The sequence below is a fragment of the Glycine max genome, chromosome 12 (genome assembly GCF_000004515.6).
Source record: "Glycine max cultivar Williams 82 chromosome 12, Glycine_max_v4.0, whole genome shotgun sequence".
Classification (NCBI taxonomy): Eukaryota; Viridiplantae; Streptophyta; class Magnoliopsida; order Fabales; family Fabaceae; genus Glycine; species Glycine max.
The window spans coordinates 490,004-509,256 of record NC_038248.2 but is presented as its reverse complement, the minus strand read 5'-3'; the positions used below and the strand labels follow the sequence as shown (position 1 = coordinate 509,256).

The following is a 19,253-nucleotide window of genomic DNA, read 5'->3' as shown; positions in this document are numbered from 1 at the left end:
ATGTGTTTCATACCCAATAAGGTACAAAATTTAAAAAATAATATATTTTAATCATTTAATGCATTTTAAAGTAAAATTAAAAAAACATTGAGTAGAAGAAAAAAAAAAGACATTGAGTTGAAATATGATGTGTTTTAATTTCATCAAGAAGAGTGAAATAAATTAATAATACAGATTTCATTTTATTTTTTCCAAACTCTTTAATGTTATATTGATTTTGTACATTTTTTATTCTTTGTTACAATTTCTTGTTAATGAAAACATTTTTTTTGCAATGTTTTTTTAATTTATTTTGATATAATTATAATTAAATGTGATATAATAATGCAAAATTATCAATGAAAAAATCAAATTAACTGTAATTTCTACATCTTATTTATTGATGACAAACTAAGAATTACTAGTAACACTACAAACGTAACTTGAAAATTGCTCTATTTGGATAAATTTTTTCACAAGTACTTGTAAGAGAAAACAATAGAAAAAAAATTAAATAAAATTTTCTGGTAAATTGTAAAAACTTTCTCATATTAAATTTTCTAAAAAGTTTATTTTAATTTATGCATAAGCTAATTTTAACGTATAAAATAAATTAAGATTAAATTAATATACAAGTTCCCGAACTATTTGATAATTATAATTAGATTGGTAAAGACGAACATGAACACGTATCTTTCTCTAGAAAGCAAAATCTTATTTAAACTTGGAGGACTACTATGCATAGTCAGGACTTAAATTTTATCAAGACTACATTGTGTTGAAATATTTCTAATCTTTTCATTGTAATTATTATAAATAACTTTAATACTACTATTGTTATTAATTTGTTTATAATGAAATAAACAATGTGATAACAGACACGTTTTGCCGGTCAACACGTTATATGTAACATGACAGTGTTACACAAGAACATTCTTATTTATTAACTGATTACTTAAATTTTACAATATTATTCATTGTTTTTGGTACATTCAAAAAAATTTGTTTATACATTACAATATTATTCATTTAATCATAAACAAAAAATTAGTAATGCCAATCCATAGACTGTAGACTTCTGACTTCATAATCTGACTAAACTAAAGGTTCCTGCGCTACTGCCTTTCAAGAAAATCAAGACCAAGGCTAACTGAAAGAAAGTATTTCATTTAGGCATGTTCGAGATAGTGCTAAGCAACAGAAACATATATAAATCTTAAATGTACTTTTATATTTTGTCAGCAAAGTCAACTCTATAAGAGATTATATATAAAATAAAGTTTGAATGTGACAGATAAAAGAAAATACAACTTTTTTGTAACAAAAAACTCTGTTGATGACTTTGTAAGTGAATAAAATATTCTATGCTTTGACAATTTTGCATGTCAAAAAATAGTTTATTTCTTCAACATATTGGTTGCCCACAAAAACCAAAATTGAAGAAAGTAGAGTTTCATGCGCCCACAAGCTAGAACATCATATTTAAATGGTTTTTTTTCTTATTATTATCAAAATTATGTATATAGAGAAGACTTTGGCCATTTTCAGGATAATCAAATGGTTGAAGTGCCAACTCACTGACCGACCTTCAGAGTTCAGAATATGCACGTTATTCTTTTGCATTATATATATATATATATATATATATATATATATATATATATATTAATTAGTGTGGTATTAACTTCCTATGAGGGACTAATGCCCTAAGGTATTTAATTTGCTTTTGGATGATGGATTGGGCCACTTAATAAAATCCCAAGAGACAGGGAAGATCCCATGCTTTGATTTGCATTCCTCAATAATTGATTTTAACTCTTGGACAAATGCAATATTATATATTAATTAGATATGATCAAATTAGATTCTCGTAAAAACTTCAAACCTAAACTATAAACTGACTAGTTAGTATACCTTGACTCCGAGAATCTATATATAGCCAAAGTTAGAGACACATTAGCAATAGCAGTGCAGCAAAAGTTAGAAATAAAAACACATACATACACACATAAAAAGACAGACAGAATGAGGAGCAATCATGTGCGTTTGAACTGCGGCATTACAATGCCTCTTATTGGATTAGGCACTTATTCCTTCCCAAATTATAGGAAGACAACAGAACTTGCCGTCCACAATGCCCTTGAGGTATATATATATATAGTGCCTTATAATATATACTCCTTTGCCTTGGGATTTTCTCTTATTTCAATTTTCTGTCCCTTATTTCACTAGCTCTGCTGCTTGCTATTAGATAAAGGAAAAAGCTACATGATTTTTATATTTTAATTCTTCATTTACCTTATTATTGACACACGTGTGCATATGTACATATGCAGATGGGTTATAGGCATTTTGACACAGCAAAAATATATGGTTCTGAGCCAGCACTGGGCAAAGCTTTAAATGAAGCAATCTGCGAGGAAGAAGTAGAGAGAGAAGACATTTTCTTAACATCCAAACTGTGGGGGAGTGATCACCATAATCCTGTTTCTGCATTGAAACAGACTCTTGAGTAAGCAAATAGAATCTTTGAAGATGTAAATTGCATGCCTTGGCTTTACAACAATCTTGAGGGAAAATTCGGATATACCCGTATCTTAACCTTTGCCTTTTCATGATTCTTCTAAAGTAAATGAAAGCAAATTAATGACCTCAAATGCATGTGATGTATCATCATTACCAAAATCAAAATCTCATGTGTCCAACAATAAGTGAATATTGCCATGCCCCACAAGTGGACTTAGGAAACAAATATGTGACAGAATCTTTTTAATATCACAGCTAATTACTTAATTTTGAAGAATGGAGACAAATCTGTGTTGGAAATCTAATGTTGATTTTTTTCTTTTTTTTTAATTGAATGCAAAACAGGAATCTGGGCATGGAGTACCTAGACATGTACCTAGTTCATTGGCCTGTCAAGTTGAAGCCATGGGTTAACTACCCTGTACCTAATGAAGATGACTTTGAAAAGTTGGACCTTGAGACCACATGGGCAGGGATGGAGAAATGCCTAGAAATGGGGTTGTGTAGGTGCATTGGGGTTAGCAATTTCTCTAGCAAGAAGATTGAGTGCCTATTGGATTATGCTTCTACACCTCCAGCTGTAAATCAGGTGAGTTGAGTTAAATCTTGAGAGCATTTGTACTTCTTTTTTATCATATTCCTAGTGCAAAGTATTTATAGATATTATTAATAATTAATTTCCATTAAAAAAATTATTAATTACTTTTAGTAGATTTTTTGTTTTTAATTACATTTTTTTATTCATAAAACTCAAACTAAAATCTTATTTGAGAGGCCTAAATTCAATTTCACTAGTATTATCATAATGTTGATATTTATTGTATTTATTGACATTACTAAGTCACCCAAAATTGGTACACAGGTGGAAATGCATCCCATGTGGAGGCAAGGAAGGCTGAGAAAGACATGTGGGGACCACAAAATCCATGTAAGTGCTTATTCACCACTTGGTGGGCCAGGGAATGCATGGGGATCTACAGCTGTGGTTAATCACCCTATAATCAGATCGATTGCCTTCAAACACAAAGCAACTCCAGCACAGGTAAAACTCAACTCCAAAGCCTTGTTTATTAAGAACAATGATGTAAAATTATTATCTGTCATGTGAATTTTATAATTAGTAGAATGAAAATTTGTATATATTTAACATACTTTCCACTGTAATTTTTAAAGGTTGCATTGAAATGGGGACTATCAAAGGGCTCTAGTGTGATTGTGAAAAGCTTCAATCAAGAAAGAATGAAGGAAAATATAGGATCGTTTGATCTGAAATTGGATAACGAAGATATATTGGAGATTGAGAAATTGGAGGAAATGAAGATTATGAGGGGAGAATTTCACGTTAATGAAACCACAAGTCCCTACAGAACAATCCAAGAACTTTGGGATGATGAAATTTGAAGCCGAAGACATGGTTGCAATTTATTTACTCCACAGGGGAAGCAGAGAATCATAACAAAAAAGAAGAAAAGCACCTATTTTGTACAACTAAACTTACTTTTGGGGAGTGAACTAAATGTACTGTAACTACATTTTACTTCTGTTGCTTATGAATGATATTTCTCTTTCTTTCTCCGCAATAGTCATCCTATATAAAATTTTTACTATGAGACTCCAAGTCCAACTATTGATTATTACATAAGCGCCCGGGACACCAAAATATCAACTACTACATCATAGTGATAAAAGACTATATCATGATCAACAATGGTAAAAAAAATATATTCATATCTGTAAATTTGATTTCTATTACCAATGTAAAAACTTTATTAGTAGATAATTTATAAATAAATTTGTAAGTATTCTTTAAACTTTGAGTCTTGACGAGCTCTCGGAGTCTAATTCACCTCAATTTTTCTTTATAAAAAAAAGAAACTATATTACAATTTGAATTCACCCAAAGAATTTGGATCCAAGTGTTCTCGAGAATCATAATATGATTCTCTCCATATAACAACTCTTTCCCATAGTTTTTATGAAAACTAGTGTGTTAATTTTTTTTTATTCATCCTCTTCCTATTTTTGTTTTTTGAAAAATGTTAAAGTCACATTCTCTAACACACTCTCACGTTTGCTTAAAATTTATTAAAAATTATAAAATTAAATGGATCCCACATATTATTTAATGACTTTCTCTCTTGATTTTATATTTTTCAATACATTCTAACCAATAAAAGAATATATGTATGAAAGAGTGTGTTAAATAATGTATTGCTAATATTCCTCCAATTTTTTACTCAAAAAATATTCTTTTCTTAGTAACTAATTTCAGAAACATATTTCCAGAATGCATTAAATATATTTTGAAAACTAAATTCTTGAACAATATCTTTATAAGTTTCCTTAAAAGCAAATCGTACATCCATGCATGAATTGCATAATTAAATTCAAACGGATTGGGGGTGTGTATGTTTGTTGATATTTGTTATGCCGCAAGATGTTGATCATACAACGCAATGGAATGGAAGCATGAAATTTCTCATCAAAACACATGATAGATCATACAATTAATTTGGTAGCAAATGTTGATAATCCAATAATTACAACATCTATTATTCAGTTATGCTGCTATCTTTTCCCCAAGCCATGATCCTGCTCACAAAATAAGATATCATCAATGATCATATATTGCAAAGCAAGACCGTAATAGGGCTGGCGATCAGTTGAGTTGATAGCTTTGAACATGATCTTCCTAACCTTTTGATTTGATAAGTTATTCTCCAGCATCATCCATTTACAAAGTGAAGTTGAATCTAGAAACCATCTCTGAATAATTAGCGAGGTAATTATAATAAAAACAATTCTCGATATAGTTATAAAAAGGGTAAAATTCATAAATGGGCGGTTTATCACTGTATGCTTCATTCAGGGTTGGAACTAGAATTGCATTTTTATTGGGGGTGGCTAAAATCGAAACGACTGAACTAAATTTACGGGGGCGGGGGGAACTAGGAAGAAATTTGACAAGATACAACCAAAAACTAAAAAGAGAAATTTGAGTCCTAAACACCAGCTTACGTGAATTCTCATACTAGTACAGTGCAAAAATAATACACTCTCTTTATCATATGTTGTGCAATTTCCCCTAATGAATAACCTTTTGATGAAAAAGTCAACAGCTTGTATCATTGATTTTTTCTTTTTTTTTTGGATAGATTGTATCATTGAAAGATGATACATGCCTACCTAAAAATTAAAAATCTAAACAATTGACACTTTGGTCAATGACATTCAAAGTGCACAAATACATTGGAGAAGACTAAAACAAAAGTAAAATTTAATGGCCATCAATATCATACCTGTCAAAATTGGAAGCATTCATTACATGAACTATGATGGAGCTACTGGTGTAACATTTTCTTTAATACCTTGCTCGATGCACTGAAAGAAATTTAAAGTCATTTCTGAAGAAAAGGGATAGAGGACTAATCTAACAGAGTCAACAAAACGCTTTAAGAAGCATGTAAAAAATATCAGCCTGTAATTAGGAAACTCCAATTTAAGAGAGAGATCAATTTAACTAAGAAAAAATGCTATGTATTTTCAGTAGAGCAGGAATAGTTAAACTCACACTAGCTTTTCAGTCCTTGCATGCTACCATCATCAGATAAGAATGACTAAAGGTTTCATTACTCCAAAACATGTCCACGAGACATATAAAAGGATGTAAGGCATAAATTTGATTGTTTTCAATTTTCATTGTGTCATTATGCTATTTCTTTAGTATTAAGGTTCAGGAGGATATCTTATCATCATTGTTCTCTGCACTCCTTTCTCTTTTCTAACAAACTTCTTTCATCAATCATAAAGCAATATTGAGTACTGGATAGAAGATAAATATACTCTAGGATGTACCAAAATCCAAATGATACATCTAATAAAAAATTTACCTGAAGAAGGTAACCATGCAGCCAATCCAATGTTTGAGGAAATGTTGTTGCCGATACATTGACCACAGTCAACCCCTGTAACATCAAATGACAATAATTTAATAAAAATAATTGCAGATGATAAAAATTTAAAATCTAAAATTTACAGGGTCTTTAGGTAATTCTACAATCAGTGAATAAGATTTTATATCAACAGTTTCACATTCATTAGTTAATAAATGGAAGCAATTCACCATGGAAATATATATAAAGTATAAACTATAAAAACAAGTAGATATAGAACCATTTGCATTGGAAAACTGTGCAGCACTTGTCTTGTTTGTCATCAAAACAAACAACTGTCAACACACTAGTAAAAAGGATTTTCCACTAAATTTCCAGTAATCAATATCACAGTATATCTTGTGGACATACCTGCGATGTGAATGAGCACAGATAATCCTGTATGGTTTTCAAGTTGGCTATAAGCTTCTCATTATCCTGTAAATTGAACAACAAAATTCAGAAAAAGTGTCGGGACAGATCAAGTCCCAATCTTATTCTAGTTTATGCGGCCACCTTATGGTTCTTCAGTGGCACTTCTTGTTCACTTAAATCATTCTCCTCTTGCTAAATAATATTGAAAGCTAAGATTCTTTCTTTAATTAATTGTGATATAGATGTCTTTCTTAACAAAGTTATCACCACCAATGAAATGTTGCAGGTTTTTTTGATTCTTCTATATGATTGTTAGAAGTGGTTTGTCCACAATCACTGTAGAAGCCTTGTTGACTTGTTTTACAAGATAATTTCTATGGCTTCGCTGTGCTTCTATAATTTTAGTCGTTTTAAAGGATTCCGAAAGAACAAATCACTAAATAATTCCTTATCCATACCTTTCAATCCAATAAAATAATTTCCCCTAGAAACTCAAACACAAGAACTGAAAAGTAGCCAAAAGTAAAATACCAAGGCCAGGGAGGGGGGGTTAAGTGAAGAGTTACTGTACCAGGTCTGGACATTTGTCATTAAATGTCCGAGCAGAGATCCACTCCTCAAGTAATGCCTGAAAATAAGGTAAGACTAGTGCATTTGACCTAAGTTGTTTTCAAGAAATTCACCTATCCTACTACTGACAGGACAGAAGACAACAACCAAGACAACACTGAGGACCACAGTTATCATTGTCTTTTCCGTGTCAATATTACAGTTGCTGTAAATCCATGCATCAACCCCTAAACATTATTATTATTTTCATTGACTGCATTAAGTTCCTCATGCACTATAGGAACATCCTAGAGATACACAAAGGACAGCTGTAACCTTGGACAACCAAACAAATCCCCAAAGTCAGACATGCAACAAGTTAATGCAAAAAATCACTTACGCCTATAATTGTTACTTCCATAAAAAATAATGGACAATGAGACAAAACCTTATGGTCAAATTCAGCCATCTTCAAAACAATAGGCACAATTATTGGTTTGGGACCTGACTTCGCCCTACTAATAGTAGTTTTGTCTGTCTCCAGTTCCCTAAGAGAAGCAACTGCAAGAAAAACTAATTTTTTTAAAATTGAAACAATGCCCATCATCTATATTATGGCTTATCTCTTAGTAAGAAACCAATCCACACTAAAATATGGCAAATAAAAGAGACCAACCTTTATGTTCAGGGATGCTTTCAGTTAGGCCCATGGATGCCATGGAATTTGATACTACATCAACCTGGTCAGCAGATACTCCTTCATCAGAGCTCAAAATCCTGGAGCCACCATTACTCTCATCACTGCTACCCACATGAATGTCTTTTATTTGTGCAGTAGCATTATCATCCAATGTCATAAATGCTGGATTTATCTCTTTATTTTCTGAATGTACACCAGAGGGTGATTTATTGTCATCATCCACTAAATAAATGCTAGGATCCAAATGTATCCCCTGTCATAATGAAAATATAAGCAAAGAAAATGAGCCCTCACCAAGAGAAACACATTGATTGCATAGTAAAAAACGAAAAGGCATATCAAATTATTAAAACAATTTAATTGGACATATTTATGGGAGATCAAAGCTATGTATGTAATTATCATTTTTTCTTTTCAATATTTGATTTTCTCTTATTGCATTTTCAATTATTTAAAGGTATGAAAACAAAAGTTACAAATTGCTGATTTTATTTATATTGATAAAATAAGCAATACTATTGAAGATATGAAATGTGTACAAAAGAAGGAAAAACAAAATATCCCTCTACAAGGAAAAGAAAGAAGAAAATAGAAAAACACGCATAACAAGAAATCTCTTTGATCCCTCTGCATATCAAGTATTTGTTTTCATTTTCATTAACATGAGTGGTGTAATACTTTACATAACTAATTTATAAGTTTCAGAATATATTGAATTTTTTAAGATTTTGGACTGAGTGGGTATAGCCTAAGCCACCAAACCAAACCCTACTACTGGACAGAAAAAAATAAACATGAAAGTGGAGAACAGACAGGTAAGAGAAAATATGGAGATTTAATACTGTAGGTAACCAATTGGTAGGTTTTAGGACAACATATACTTCTACATCGACCAAGATACCAAACCCGATTTCTGCATATAGGGTTAACCTAGGAAAGTACATGAAAAATACACCATTTATTCTTGCACTGTAAGGCAGCCACTTTCCTTTGGGGCAGTCTTTTTGGGATCCTTGGTAGCATTGGTTGTATCATTATGATTTGGATAAATTTTTTATTAAACTAATCAAATATCGACTGACCAGCCTAAGAACTGCAAGGATGTTAAACAGGATATGCAAGGAACCTGCCACTACATACATATCCATACATACCTCGATTATAATTGGCTTCCCATCTTTCATTGCCTTTTTCAGATCACCAGCCAAACCTAGAAACCAAATGCCAATTTAACGTATGAAACAATCAAGTATAAATGAAATAAAATATCCATAGCATTCTGTAAAAAAAATGGACTATTTATATGGATGAAAACTAAACTCAATTTATTAAATGATAGAGATCTCAAGAAACAACTGAGAAAACCTTTGCGAACAACCCTGCATTCTCTGCAAAATTCAGTTATTAACTCCTCTGATGAACTGAAGTCTCTAGCCCATACTGGAGTCGATGCCAATGGTGCACTGTGGCAGAAACAAGTGTATCATTCAGATTTGATATATAAAAATATGCAAGTATTAATCACTTCAGTGATCAAAGAGATGAGAATCATCAGGCCAAGAAATGTAAATGCTAACATAAAGCTAAGATTTGACAATTTCTTTCATGTATGACTATGTTGACAACCACTAACAGTTGTACTATATAAATTCAAAAAAAAATGGTGAAATATAGCATTAAACATTTAGATTTATGGAATCAACACATGAATGACAATATATATCAACAGAATCACAGAAACTAAAAACGTTCTGCCATACTATATGAATTCAAGCATAATATTGGATTAATAGACATGAGTTTTGCATGCAATAATAACATTATGTATGTTGTGTGTATAAATGAACTTGATTTCATAAGCAAATAATTTTAGGGCCTTAGCATGGTCCCTTATGAAAACACTTGAATAAATAACTATCTAGACAAACAGAACTTTTAATTAATGCAAAAATATTAGTCAACTTTAGGAAGAAATAAATAAGTTCAAGACATACTCTGTTGATGTGCGCAACAATTCATAAACCATATCTGTCTATCAGAATAAACAAGAAAAATGTCAAAATTATTTGTATTTAATTTTAAACAATCAAAATAAAATATAGAGACAACTCCCTTTAGGTGCCAGTTAACCAGGAAAATAAGAATCTAGTTTGGTTAGCTACATCAAATTGGAGATACTTTGGTTAACTTGCAACTAATTGAAAGCCCTTAATTATTTTATACAACACGAAGATGCAGTTATATTAGAGACATTTAATACCTACCTGTAATACATTTGGTAAATTTAGCCTCTGTGCAAGCTGGGTGGCAATAGTAGACTTCCCAACACAAGCAGTTCCACAAACAAGGATTACTAACGGAACTCTTTGATGATGAAATCTGGATAAATGGGGAAAAAGAAAATGGAAAAGACGGCTCAATATTACTATAAAATTATCTCCCTCAAGTAATTTCTTTTTCTATCTGTATTTTTTTCTTTCCAGAAAACATGAATATGAAATCTTTTCCAACACATTAAAACAGCTAGAAAGACAGAAAATATGTGCATGCTCATAGACAAAATTTGCATACATTTATGTACAAACATATGCAAATTTGATGAATATATACATACATATTACATATATGAAGACGGAAAGTCTATGTATACATATATAAACATAGATGGCATTGACATACATGCATGTGTGCTAATCTTATCGTCATCTTTTAACAAAGGAAGAAAATAAGGACAGAATTTTGTCTGTTAGAAAATGAGGATAAGATATTGATACAGCTACATGTTTTGGAGAAAAAAAAGTTGTCTCCAACAGAAATATCGCATACTTACCTCGTCATCATCTTGTAACGATTTATGTATTCTTCTCCATATCCCCGCCGCTCCATAAGCTGCACAAATAGCACCCTCTTGGAACATTTCTATAAATTTATTAAATTACTGTCAGCATTTACAACAGTGAGGAATTCCAGCCATCATTGCTTCATCCCACAAAAATAATGGAATCCAGAAACCCACAGAAATTTCAGCTCCATTTGATTCCAAATTTTAAAACCATCTAAAAGCAACTTCAATGATATCTGTATCTGGACAGACCTGTCTAAAGACTCAGTCAACTACACTATTTTTATTCTCACAATTTTCCTGTATAAATAAATATCAAAGTGACAATATTTACAAGACATATGCCATGAAAATAGATGTACACCATTTTTAGCCTTCAAGTAGTATTTGTCCACAAAACTTTAATCTCCACAATGAGTTCAAACATGAAAACCTAATGATGAAAGTTTATTCAAAATTTCCTCAAGGTGTAATGTACCACAGCTTACTAAAATAGAGCAGAACAAAGTCAGGAAAAATGGAACTAGGTGTGCGATGGACAAATAAAATCAAAAGTTTGGCATACCTTAAATAGGTTGACTTCCAAGTCAGATTGAGAGCTGCATCATAGAAACACAATGAATTTTCTTCTATAAAACTAAATCAAAAGAAAAAGGGGGAACAAAAATACAAATAAGCAACATCAGGAAAAGGGGAAAGGAAGAGATGCAAACCAACTTACACATCTAGAAGGCTGTTATCTGTGAGCAGCTTCTTCAATTCGAGAGCAATTTTGATAGCAACGTGGTTTGGAATCTGAAATCAAGAAGCTAATAATAAATTATCCAACAATACATCCCTGCCAGTTTTCAAAACTCAACTCCAATCCATTGAATGAATCAATACCTTTTCCCTAGTCTGTAACATCTAAAGTAACTTCAATGAAAATAAGCCTAAATAGAATACAAAAATGAAACAGTATGAACAGTGGTTATCGGATGGGTACCTTGGTTACCGTTAGCATTCTGCTGAGCAAAAATCGGGAGAGAACATAGTAGTGATCCGCATTATCACCCAACCACACCTTCACCTGTATATATTAGGCAGAACAGAAAGCATATAGAAGAGAAGAAAAGAGAATAGGAAGAGAAAGAATGTGTAATTAAAATTGAAACCTTGACGAAATCGTATTTGGAGGAAGCGTTGCGGGAAGAGAATCTGACGGAGGGAAAGGAAGGGCGTTGCTTATCATCGCTGTCTTCGCCACTCACAGGGCTTGTCACAGCCACGCCCTTCTCCTTCTCCTTCTCCCTCTTCATCGATGATCAATCTATCAATGTCTTTCCTCTGTTCTGTTCTGTTCTGTTTCGCTCCAAACGCAACTATATCATATTCATTCATGAGAGTTCCACCATTAATTCTCTTGTCAATATAAAGAAATATTAAACGTATATTTATTTAATTTAATTAATATTATATTTAATATCTTAAACATATAAAAAAAAAAACATTGTCATAAAAGGTTTAAAATGTTTTTTGTTTTCCTTTACGTTAGAAAACACTAGAACACGAGTTTGACGGATAGCAATTTCGGACCTCTCTCACTCTCTCGCAAACCCTAGCGACACATCCCTCGTTCGTTCTCGCCCTCACGGATCGTCAGTCTCTCTCTCGGTTTCTTTCTAGGTTTTGATTTTTTATTAAACTTGTTTTCTTATCAACTTCTATTAATTGCGTGTTTCGCTGGAACAGGCGCGGAGAATTAATTTAGTGGTATGGTCTTACTCATCAATTTTATGATTTAGAATTTACTATTTACTGCTTATTTGGTTTCAATTTTCAATTATCATGCATTTCTTAGAAAGAAAGCCTCCTTTATTTTATTTGTTGGAGCTTCAACTTTCTACTTTTTTTTCTGCCAAATCTATGGGTCTTGGAGTGACCTATGCATGCTTAGCTGTGTTTTTGGTTTGAGCAAATTATGATGACTGTTTATTTGTGTGTATATGGAAGCTATCTATACCTTGTGATGTTGCAATTATGACTTATGGTTATATGATGAACATTCTCCTGTTAAGCTGTAGATAAATTATGGCTAATTGTGGTCCAACTCCAACATATTCAAATTCTTCCTTTTCGATTGAGGTCCAAAAATATGGATTTCTTCTTTTGATCATTAGTTGGGTTGTTAGTGCTTAGTACTGTTAACACTTTTGAGCTTTCATCAGTGGGTTCTGATCATTTTCTCTTTGATGAAATATTCTTGGTATCAAAGTTAATGTTGCTTGAACTATGTCTGCTGATTTTCCCTCTTAAGTTCATTCTTTTTTATTTTGTAGGTGTTCTAACTTCTAATTGCTATCCAAGCTTTACCTTATTTCTTCTGCATGTGAACATATATTTATTTTTTCATTTTCTTTCTTCTGCCCCCTATTCTTTTTTAGTTGGTTGTTATGGTTAAATAGTATCATGTTCATGACGTCTCAAATGCAAGTAACATCATGGATTTTGTAGAGACTGTGAGAGTGAGTGAACGTGCCCCTAGGTGTTTATGCTTAAGCAGGAAAAAAAATCTCAGGATTAGTGAGGTGGAGATCAAAGATCACTAACTTATTTGAATTTCTGCATATGTCAACTAGTATAGTATTTGAGAAAGATGTTTGTTGTTTGATTTCTTCGACCTCATTAAGTCAAACAACTTAGAATTAATTATTTAACTAAGCTACTTGTATTGTCATCATCCAGTTATTTGTGGATACCATATCTCGTCTGTTTATGTTTACCTTGCTATTTCTCTCTTTCTCTTTATTGCAATTTTGAAGTCATTTGCCTACTGATGTTCACTTTTACCAATCGAATACAATTTATGAGCAGTCTGCATTGGATGATGATATATGGTTTATATTACATTCAATTCACTGTGTATGTTATTGTTATGTTATGCCAATTGCCACCGAAGAAGGTCAGAAACACAATGAGTTCGTCGAACCTGAGAGATCTCCAACGCGAATTGGAGAACAAAGCCAACGATCTCAGCAAGCTTCAAAAGGAAATTGCAAAGAATCACCAAATGAGAAAGAAGTACACACTCCAGCTTGGCGAGAACGAGCTCGTCCTTAAGGAACTGGATTTATTGAAAGATGACACAAATGTTTATAAGTTGATTGGGCCAGTACTTGTTAAGCAAGATTTGGCCGAGGCCAATGCAAATGTCCGCAAGAGGATCGAATACATCTCAGCTGAATTGAAGCGTCTTGATGCCACTGTTCAAGATTTGGAAGAGAAGCAAAATAGCAAGAAAGATGCAATACTAAAATTGCAACAAAGGATTCAATCACTTCAGGCTGGGAAAGGCAAGGCATAGTTTTCCCTCACATATTGTTCCAGCATTGTAATTTGACCGTGCTAAGGTTGGATGTGCATTTGTATTTTGTGCCTCTTTGTTTTGGACTGAAGTTGACTCTTAGGAATGTGTTTCGGGAAACAATTTGGAAATTAGATTGATATTATTATAGTTGGTATTGGCTCATTTTCAAGAAAATGACCTGTACAAGGTTCTGTGGAAGGCTTAGAGAAGTCATTTGTTGCAAGGGCTACTTTTTGTGGAAAAGCCATTGGCTTTTTTCTAATGCATGGACTATTTTTTTTTTAATCTAGCTTTCAAACTATTGTCTTTTACCACCCTCCATATCTTTCTCTTCTTTCTTTTTGAATGACAGTTCATCAAAACAATTGCTAGATCGAGCACGCGACGCACATAGTCTTTCGAGAGCGGGTTGTCTCCTCTTCAAAACATTTCTACTACTTCCTTGCCCCCCCTGTTCAGAGATTTTTTTGGTGTCTTAAATTGTACTTCGGATTCAGTGAGATTCAAATTTGGTATACGTGAGATTCAAACTTGTATCTATCTATGATGAGATCATGGTTACATGAGATTCAAACTAATTTGATGTTTCAATTTTCGTTTCTTGTTGGAATGTATATATATATATATATATATATATGTATATATATATATGTTCTAAAGTTATATTTAATTTCGAATGAAAGATTTTATAAATGAAAGAAATCTAATTGTTTAGTTAAATTACAAAATTTTAGAAATTTGATTACTTTATCCAAGCACAGTATTTTGAAAATGAAACGTCACAATATCTATATTAATTTTCCACCTAGACATTTGAAAAAAAGAAAAAATAGCGTTCAAGTATGCTTTATGATCCAGTCAAAGAAAAAAAATATGCTTTATGATGTAATAATTATTCTACTTGGACCTCCAAACTACATCCATTAACAACTTTAAGTGTTGCAAGACATTGACATGTGAACAATCATAAGAAGTTCAAAGCATCTTAAAGTGCCATAACTGGCCCACAGATAACGGTAGCATGGTTTCTTCAAGTACACCTTGTCAAAGAGGAAAAAAATGCAAGGGAACAAGGTACCCTACCAAATTTCAACGAGTGAACTGCTTAAGACTTTTATATTATTTATTATTACATATCTAGGCTTCTCCCTTGGAATAAAGGAAGATGACAAAGAAAAGAACAAACTTGCACTGTCAACATCTAAGTTAACCGTTATAAAGTGATTACAAATAAATTGATACAATTTCCACTATTGTCAGTGAAAATAATCTGATTCTAAGACAATGACCTAGATATAAGATTTAGTTATCGTGCCCTTTTGAAAAATTTACCACCTTTCTTTCCCATGGTTATCCCCTTAACACTGGATGGAAGAAGTGATTTGGTATCTGGGCTCCATCTCAATTCCTTGAGAGTGGTGAACAAGGTTGCAAGCGCAGGAGAGATCTCATTGTCCTTTATATTCTTACATGACACTACTCTAAGGCTCTGAAGATCCTTCCACGAATGAATCACAGACTCCAAACCTTCTGTTGTTAGCAATGAGCACCCTTCTAAGTATAACAACTTTACCCGCCTGAAAAAGAACAACAACCATCAGTTCATACATAAATCCCAAACTATTCCAGCTGGGTGGAGGCACTTCATAGCTTCTCAACTAACAACAGCAAAACAAGATGAAAAGGCTACAAGTAAATCCAAAATATAGCAGCCATAAGGTTCAAATGTTCTTAGTAAATCCAGAATTGAAGGTATGCAAAGAACATTCCACAATAATATAGCAGAACAGAACCACTCCAACCACATAGTATCCAAAAGTTAGCTGCATTTTACAAACTTCTAATGATTTCCCTTGCGGAGTACATAGAAAAATGAAGCTAGAATCCAATTATTATTCATATATACATACACGAATAGAGAAATTTCAGGATCAGTTAATGAAGAAAAACACATAAGAGAGTTTAGGCCCTGTTTGGAAAAACTTCTAAATAAGCACTTACAAAATAAGAAAATTAACTAGATAAAATTAACTTATGCAAAGTTAAAACCAGCTTCTGGATAAGCCAAATCGACAGGACTTCTACAAATGCCAAGGGTTTATTGAGAAGTTTATTAAGACATGACCATAATAGCAAGTTGTATGCAAAAGAAAACAACATGAGCAAGCATTACCAGCAAATCATTGCAAGACTGAACATGCTATTATCCAATCCCCAGCAGTCCTGAATAACAATTTCCCTAACAGCCCTGCACACCGAAAACAAAGCCACGACACTCTTCCTATCCCGCAACTGACATTTCTGCAAATGCAACCGTTCGAGCGCGGGGCAACAACCCAAATACTCCTCCATACCCGGATTGGGATCGATCTTCTTACAAGACTGAAACCTCAAAGTCTTCAAATTCTCGCAGTACGAAATTGCGGCGAGCCACCCGTCATCCATCCTATGATCAGAGAAGGTCAACTCCTCCAACATTTGGCAACACTTCCCAATAGCCTTAATCCCATCAAAGCTCCCCTCACAGCCACTAAGCTCCAACTTGACGAGCCTCTTGCACCCCTGAGCAAGAATAGTCAACCCAATATCAGACACCACCGAATCGTAGAACCCATCAACGTGCCCAACGAGTTTCAGAATCTGCAGATTCCCACACGCGGCGATCCCGCGCAGAACATTGTCGCTGCAGCGCTGCAATTCGAGTTCCTGCAGAGTGGAGCACTCCTCGGCGACGGTGAGCAGGCCGATCTCGGTGGTGCCGATGACGTGGAGGCGGCGCAAATTAGGGCAGCCGCTGGCGAGGGAGGTGAGGCCGTTGTCGATGACTTCGACGGGGAGCATGTTGTCCTCGAAGAAGCACCAATTAGGGGAAGAGTTTGAATCGAGGTGCATGGAAATGACGCGGTTGCTTAAGAGAATGCCCGAATTTTTGGGGGAGATTAAGGCGGCGGAGAGCAAATCGACGTGGTTGAGATTGGGGAAGCGGTGGATGAGTCTGCCGGAGAGGAGGAAGTTCCAGTCGGAGATTCTGAGGGAGCGGACGAGGCGGCCTTGGAGGTTGAGCCACCGCTTGCAGACCAGAGAGTTTGAGTTTCGCTGAGTGGAGGAATCGGAGACTAGTGCAATGATTTTGAGGAGAAGTGCGTCGGATAAGAGAAGGGTTCGATCGGTGATGGGGAATGGGGAGAGAATAGGGTTGGTTTTGTCGGTGGTGCTGATGCGAGGAGAAGAAGAGAGGGAGTGGAGCTTCATCGCCATTACCATTTGGTTTAGGGGTTTCGATTTCGTCCATATGTCTGACCACCGCTTCTTCAATGGAGGAGTGGGACTAGGGTTAGGGTTCACGTTCTCCGACCGAAACGACATCGTTCTCGGCTTTGCTTCCTTCCTATGCTGCAGCGTCGGAGTCTCAAGTTTTGTGTATTACTGAATTGAACTGTGCGCTTTTTAGGAGCCAACGCCAACGGAAATGTTTGTTTGTTGAATGTGTGGGACTCAGATTTTGAATATTTGCTTTTTGCTTCTAACGGCATATAAACACACTAACAGACAAAATTACTTCTTGGGAGGGACTTTTTCTTTCATATGCTGATGTGGCTCCTTTTGCGTCTCACTTCTTTAGGGTAGGACGCATTAGTCACTCTTTATTTATGTGCAGATCCACATCAAAATCAAGGTGTTTAAGAATAATTACTTTGTCAACTATAGCAACGACAGTTTACTGCATTCTGCCTGTCTAGGAACAAATTGATTTTTGAAGATTAACAATTTTTTATAATAGAGGTCACTAACAAGATTAAGTTTAGAAACGCATATAGGTCTTTTTGTATTTGTTTTAGCATATAAACCTTCTTGTATTAGGGAGACTTTTATTTTCTCCAGCGGCAGGGTATATGTCCCCTTATTGTATTTTTGGGTTTAATATCATTTATATTTTTTCAAAAAAAAAAAAGGGTTATAAGCGTTTTGGGCGGTACAGATCAGATATTATTTGGATTGAATCGATCCCAACCCACCAATGGAGGAGTAATCATCGTTCTAAATTAGTGAAAGAGAGCCAGTAAAAAATTTCAGCTTTTATTTATATATTTTCTTACTCGTTTTAAGGTAAAAAATAAAAATAAGTTGTTATTTTGTTATAAATTATAGTTTGGACAATAACAAAGCAACGGCAGGGTTAAGTGAAAAGCTCAGTTTATAAGTAATTGTTACTTGTTAGGTCTTCAAAAACGAACAATATATTGGATTTTTTTGTTTAGATTTCATAACTCGTTCGAGGAGAGTAATTGTTTTATTAACAGTGCTATTTAACACTAAAATTGTCATTACGAATGTCTCGTAACCAAATAAGATTAGAGAGAAAGAATATTATATAAAAAATAGTGTTAGTTTTTTTTTTTAATGAAAACAGTGTTAGTTGCTAACACATAATTTATTTTCTACTTATTAAATATTGAGAGAAAGAAATCGTCTCTCATTCCAAAATCAAAATAGATAATAAACTTCAACAAAAGCATAGAGTAATACTTGGCATCTAAACTAAACCACGTCTGAAAGCTAAGAGAAAATAAATATTACAGCTGTTCCTACTGTAATGATTTTAGGTATATTTAATGACCTATATATCCTAATGAATTCCTCTAAAAAAACAAATATCCTAGTGAATTCCCATTTCAACTTTTCATTTTGGGAAGACATTTTTTTTAGCCACCATATTAATCAATTAAAGTTATCATTAATTAAATCTTTAAAAATATAAATATTTGACTTTTCATATAAAAAAATAAGTAATGAAATTTCAAACATTTATATAATTATTTTTCTAATAAAAATATTTACTGCATTAACAAGCTAACACGCTAATATTTTAGGTAGTATATTTGGACTAATAAAAAGAAATGCTATTAGTCAGTTTTTTTTGTTGTTGTTGAATGATATTAGTTATCATCAACTAAATTGTTAGAAATAAGATATTATACAATGAAAGAAAAGCAAATATTATTA

The 19,253-nt window shown here is 33.4% G+C and overlaps 4 protein-coding genes across 16 annotated transcripts; 2 read left to right on the top strand and 2 right to left on the bottom strand.

Moving 5' to 3' along the window:
- The first annotated feature begins 1,947 nt into the window (after positions 1 to 1,947).
- LOC100786497 (NADPH-dependent aldo-keto reductase, chloroplastic) lies at positions 1,948 to 4,034 on the top strand. Its single transcript, XM_003539663.5, has 5 exons — positions 1,948 to 2,124; positions 2,316 to 2,491; positions 2,851 to 3,094; positions 3,368 to 3,547; positions 3,679 to 4,034. The coding sequence occupies exons 1-5, from the start codon at positions 2,005 to 2,007 to the stop codon at positions 3,904 to 3,906; spliced, it is 948 nt and encodes a 315-aa protein (XP_003539711.1). The 5' UTR covers positions 1,948 to 2,004; the 3' UTR covers positions 3,907 to 4,034.
- Positions 4,035 to 4,980: 946 nt separating this feature from the next.
- Positions 4,981 to 12,620, bottom strand: LOC100781886 (uncharacterized). 7 transcript variants are annotated; one of them, XR_003263692.2, is made up of 18 exons: positions 12,479 to 12,620; positions 12,058 to 12,264; positions 11,889 to 11,972; positions 11,625 to 11,698; positions 11,469 to 11,502; positions 10,892 to 10,980; positions 10,326 to 10,440; positions 10,056 to 10,093; positions 9,427 to 9,524; positions 9,216 to 9,271; positions 8,038 to 8,314; positions 7,810 to 7,934; positions 7,384 to 7,440; positions 6,810 to 6,875; positions 6,396 to 6,470; positions 5,805 to 5,886; positions 5,203 to 5,271; positions 4,981 to 5,097 (listed from the first exon to the last, which is right to left on the bottom strand). XR_003263692.2 is itself a non-coding variant. In XM_014764378.3 (17 exons), exons 2-16 carry the CDS (start codon positions 12,199 to 12,201, stop codon positions 5,836 to 5,838), a joined length of 1,383 nt encoding a protein of 460 aa, XP_014619864.1. In that variant the 5' UTR covers positions 12,202 to 12,264; positions 12,479 to 12,620; the 3' UTR covers positions 4,981 to 5,271; positions 5,805 to 5,835. The 7 variants fall into 7 exon arrangements, 5 of the variants coding, with proteins under 5 accessions (XP_014619864.1, XP_014619863.1, XP_014619867.1 ...); XR_003263691.2 differs by having other exon boundaries at positions 5,203 to 5,258; XM_014764378.3 differs by having other exon boundaries at positions 4,981 to 5,271.
- LOC100777779 (prefoldin subunit 6) lies at positions 12,404 to 14,534 on the top strand. Of its 7 annotated transcripts, none has more exons than XM_041007291.1 (3): positions 12,404 to 12,540; positions 12,635 to 12,655; positions 13,842 to 14,534. In XM_041007291.1, exon 3 carries the CDS (start codon positions 13,857 to 13,859, stop codon positions 14,244 to 14,246), a length of 390 nt encoding a protein of 129 aa, XP_040863225.1. In that variant the 5' UTR covers positions 12,404 to 12,540; positions 12,635 to 12,655; positions 13,842 to 13,856; the 3' UTR covers positions 14,247 to 14,534. The 7 variants fall into 7 exon arrangements, with proteins under 7 accessions (XP_040863225.1, XP_040863227.1, XP_040863226.1 ...); XM_041007293.1 differs by having other exon boundaries at positions 12,410 to 12,540; positions 13,845 to 14,534; XM_041007292.1 differs by having other exon boundaries at positions 12,413 to 12,655; positions 13,845 to 14,534.
- An 802-nt stretch (positions 14,535 to 15,336) lies between these two features.
- LOC100812193 (F-box protein At5g07670) lies at positions 15,337 to 17,754 on the bottom strand. The gene is made up of 2 exons (XM_014764375.3): positions 16,423 to 17,754; positions 15,337 to 15,826 (listed from the first exon to the last, which is right to left on the bottom strand). The coding sequence occupies exons 1-2, from the start codon at positions 17,613 to 17,615 to the stop codon at positions 15,556 to 15,558; spliced, it is 1,464 nt and encodes a 487-aa protein (XP_014619861.1). The 5' UTR covers positions 17,616 to 17,754; the 3' UTR covers positions 15,337 to 15,555.
- Between the last annotated feature and the right edge of the window lie 1,499 nt (positions 17,755 to 19,253).

Excerpts from the sequence above, each read along its gene's own strand:
- LOC100812193 (XM_014764375.3), bottom strand. The coding sequence starts at position 17,615 with ATGTCGTTTCGGTCGGAGAACGTGAACCCTAACCCTAGTCCCACTCCT. Across the intron at positions 15,827-16,422 it reads AGTCTTGCAATGATTTGCTG|GCGGGTAAAGTTGTTATACT; the intron begins GTAATGCTTGCT and ends GTTCTTTTTCAG.
- LOC100781886 (XM_014764378.3), bottom strand. The coding sequence starts at position 12,201 with ATGAAGAGGGAGAAGGAGAAGGAGAAGGGCGTGGCTGTGACAAGCCCT. Across the intron at positions 9,525-10,055 it reads TTGTTGCGCACATCAACAGA|TGCACCATTGGCATCGACTC; the intron begins GTATGTCTTGAA and ends TTTCTGCCACAG. Across the intron at positions 8,315-9,215 it reads GGAAGCCAATTATAATCGAG|GGGATACATTTGGATCCTAG; the intron begins GTATGTATGGAT and ends TCATTATGACAG.
- LOC100777779 (XM_041007294.1), top strand. The coding sequence starts at position 13,719 with ATGTTCACTTTTACCAATCGAATACAATTTATGAGCAGTCTGCATTGG.
- LOC100786497 (XM_003539663.5), top strand. The coding sequence starts at position 2,005 with ATGAGGAGCAATCATGTGCGTTTGAACTGCGGCATTACAATGCCTCTT. Across the intron at positions 2,125-2,315 it reads CCGTCCACAATGCCCTTGAG|ATGGGTTATAGGCATTTTGA; the intron begins GTATATATATAT and ends GTACATATGCAG. Across the intron at positions 3,548-3,678 it reads ACAAAGCAACTCCAGCACAG|GTTGCATTGAAATGGGGACT; the intron begins GTAAAACTCAAC and ends TAATTTTTAAAG.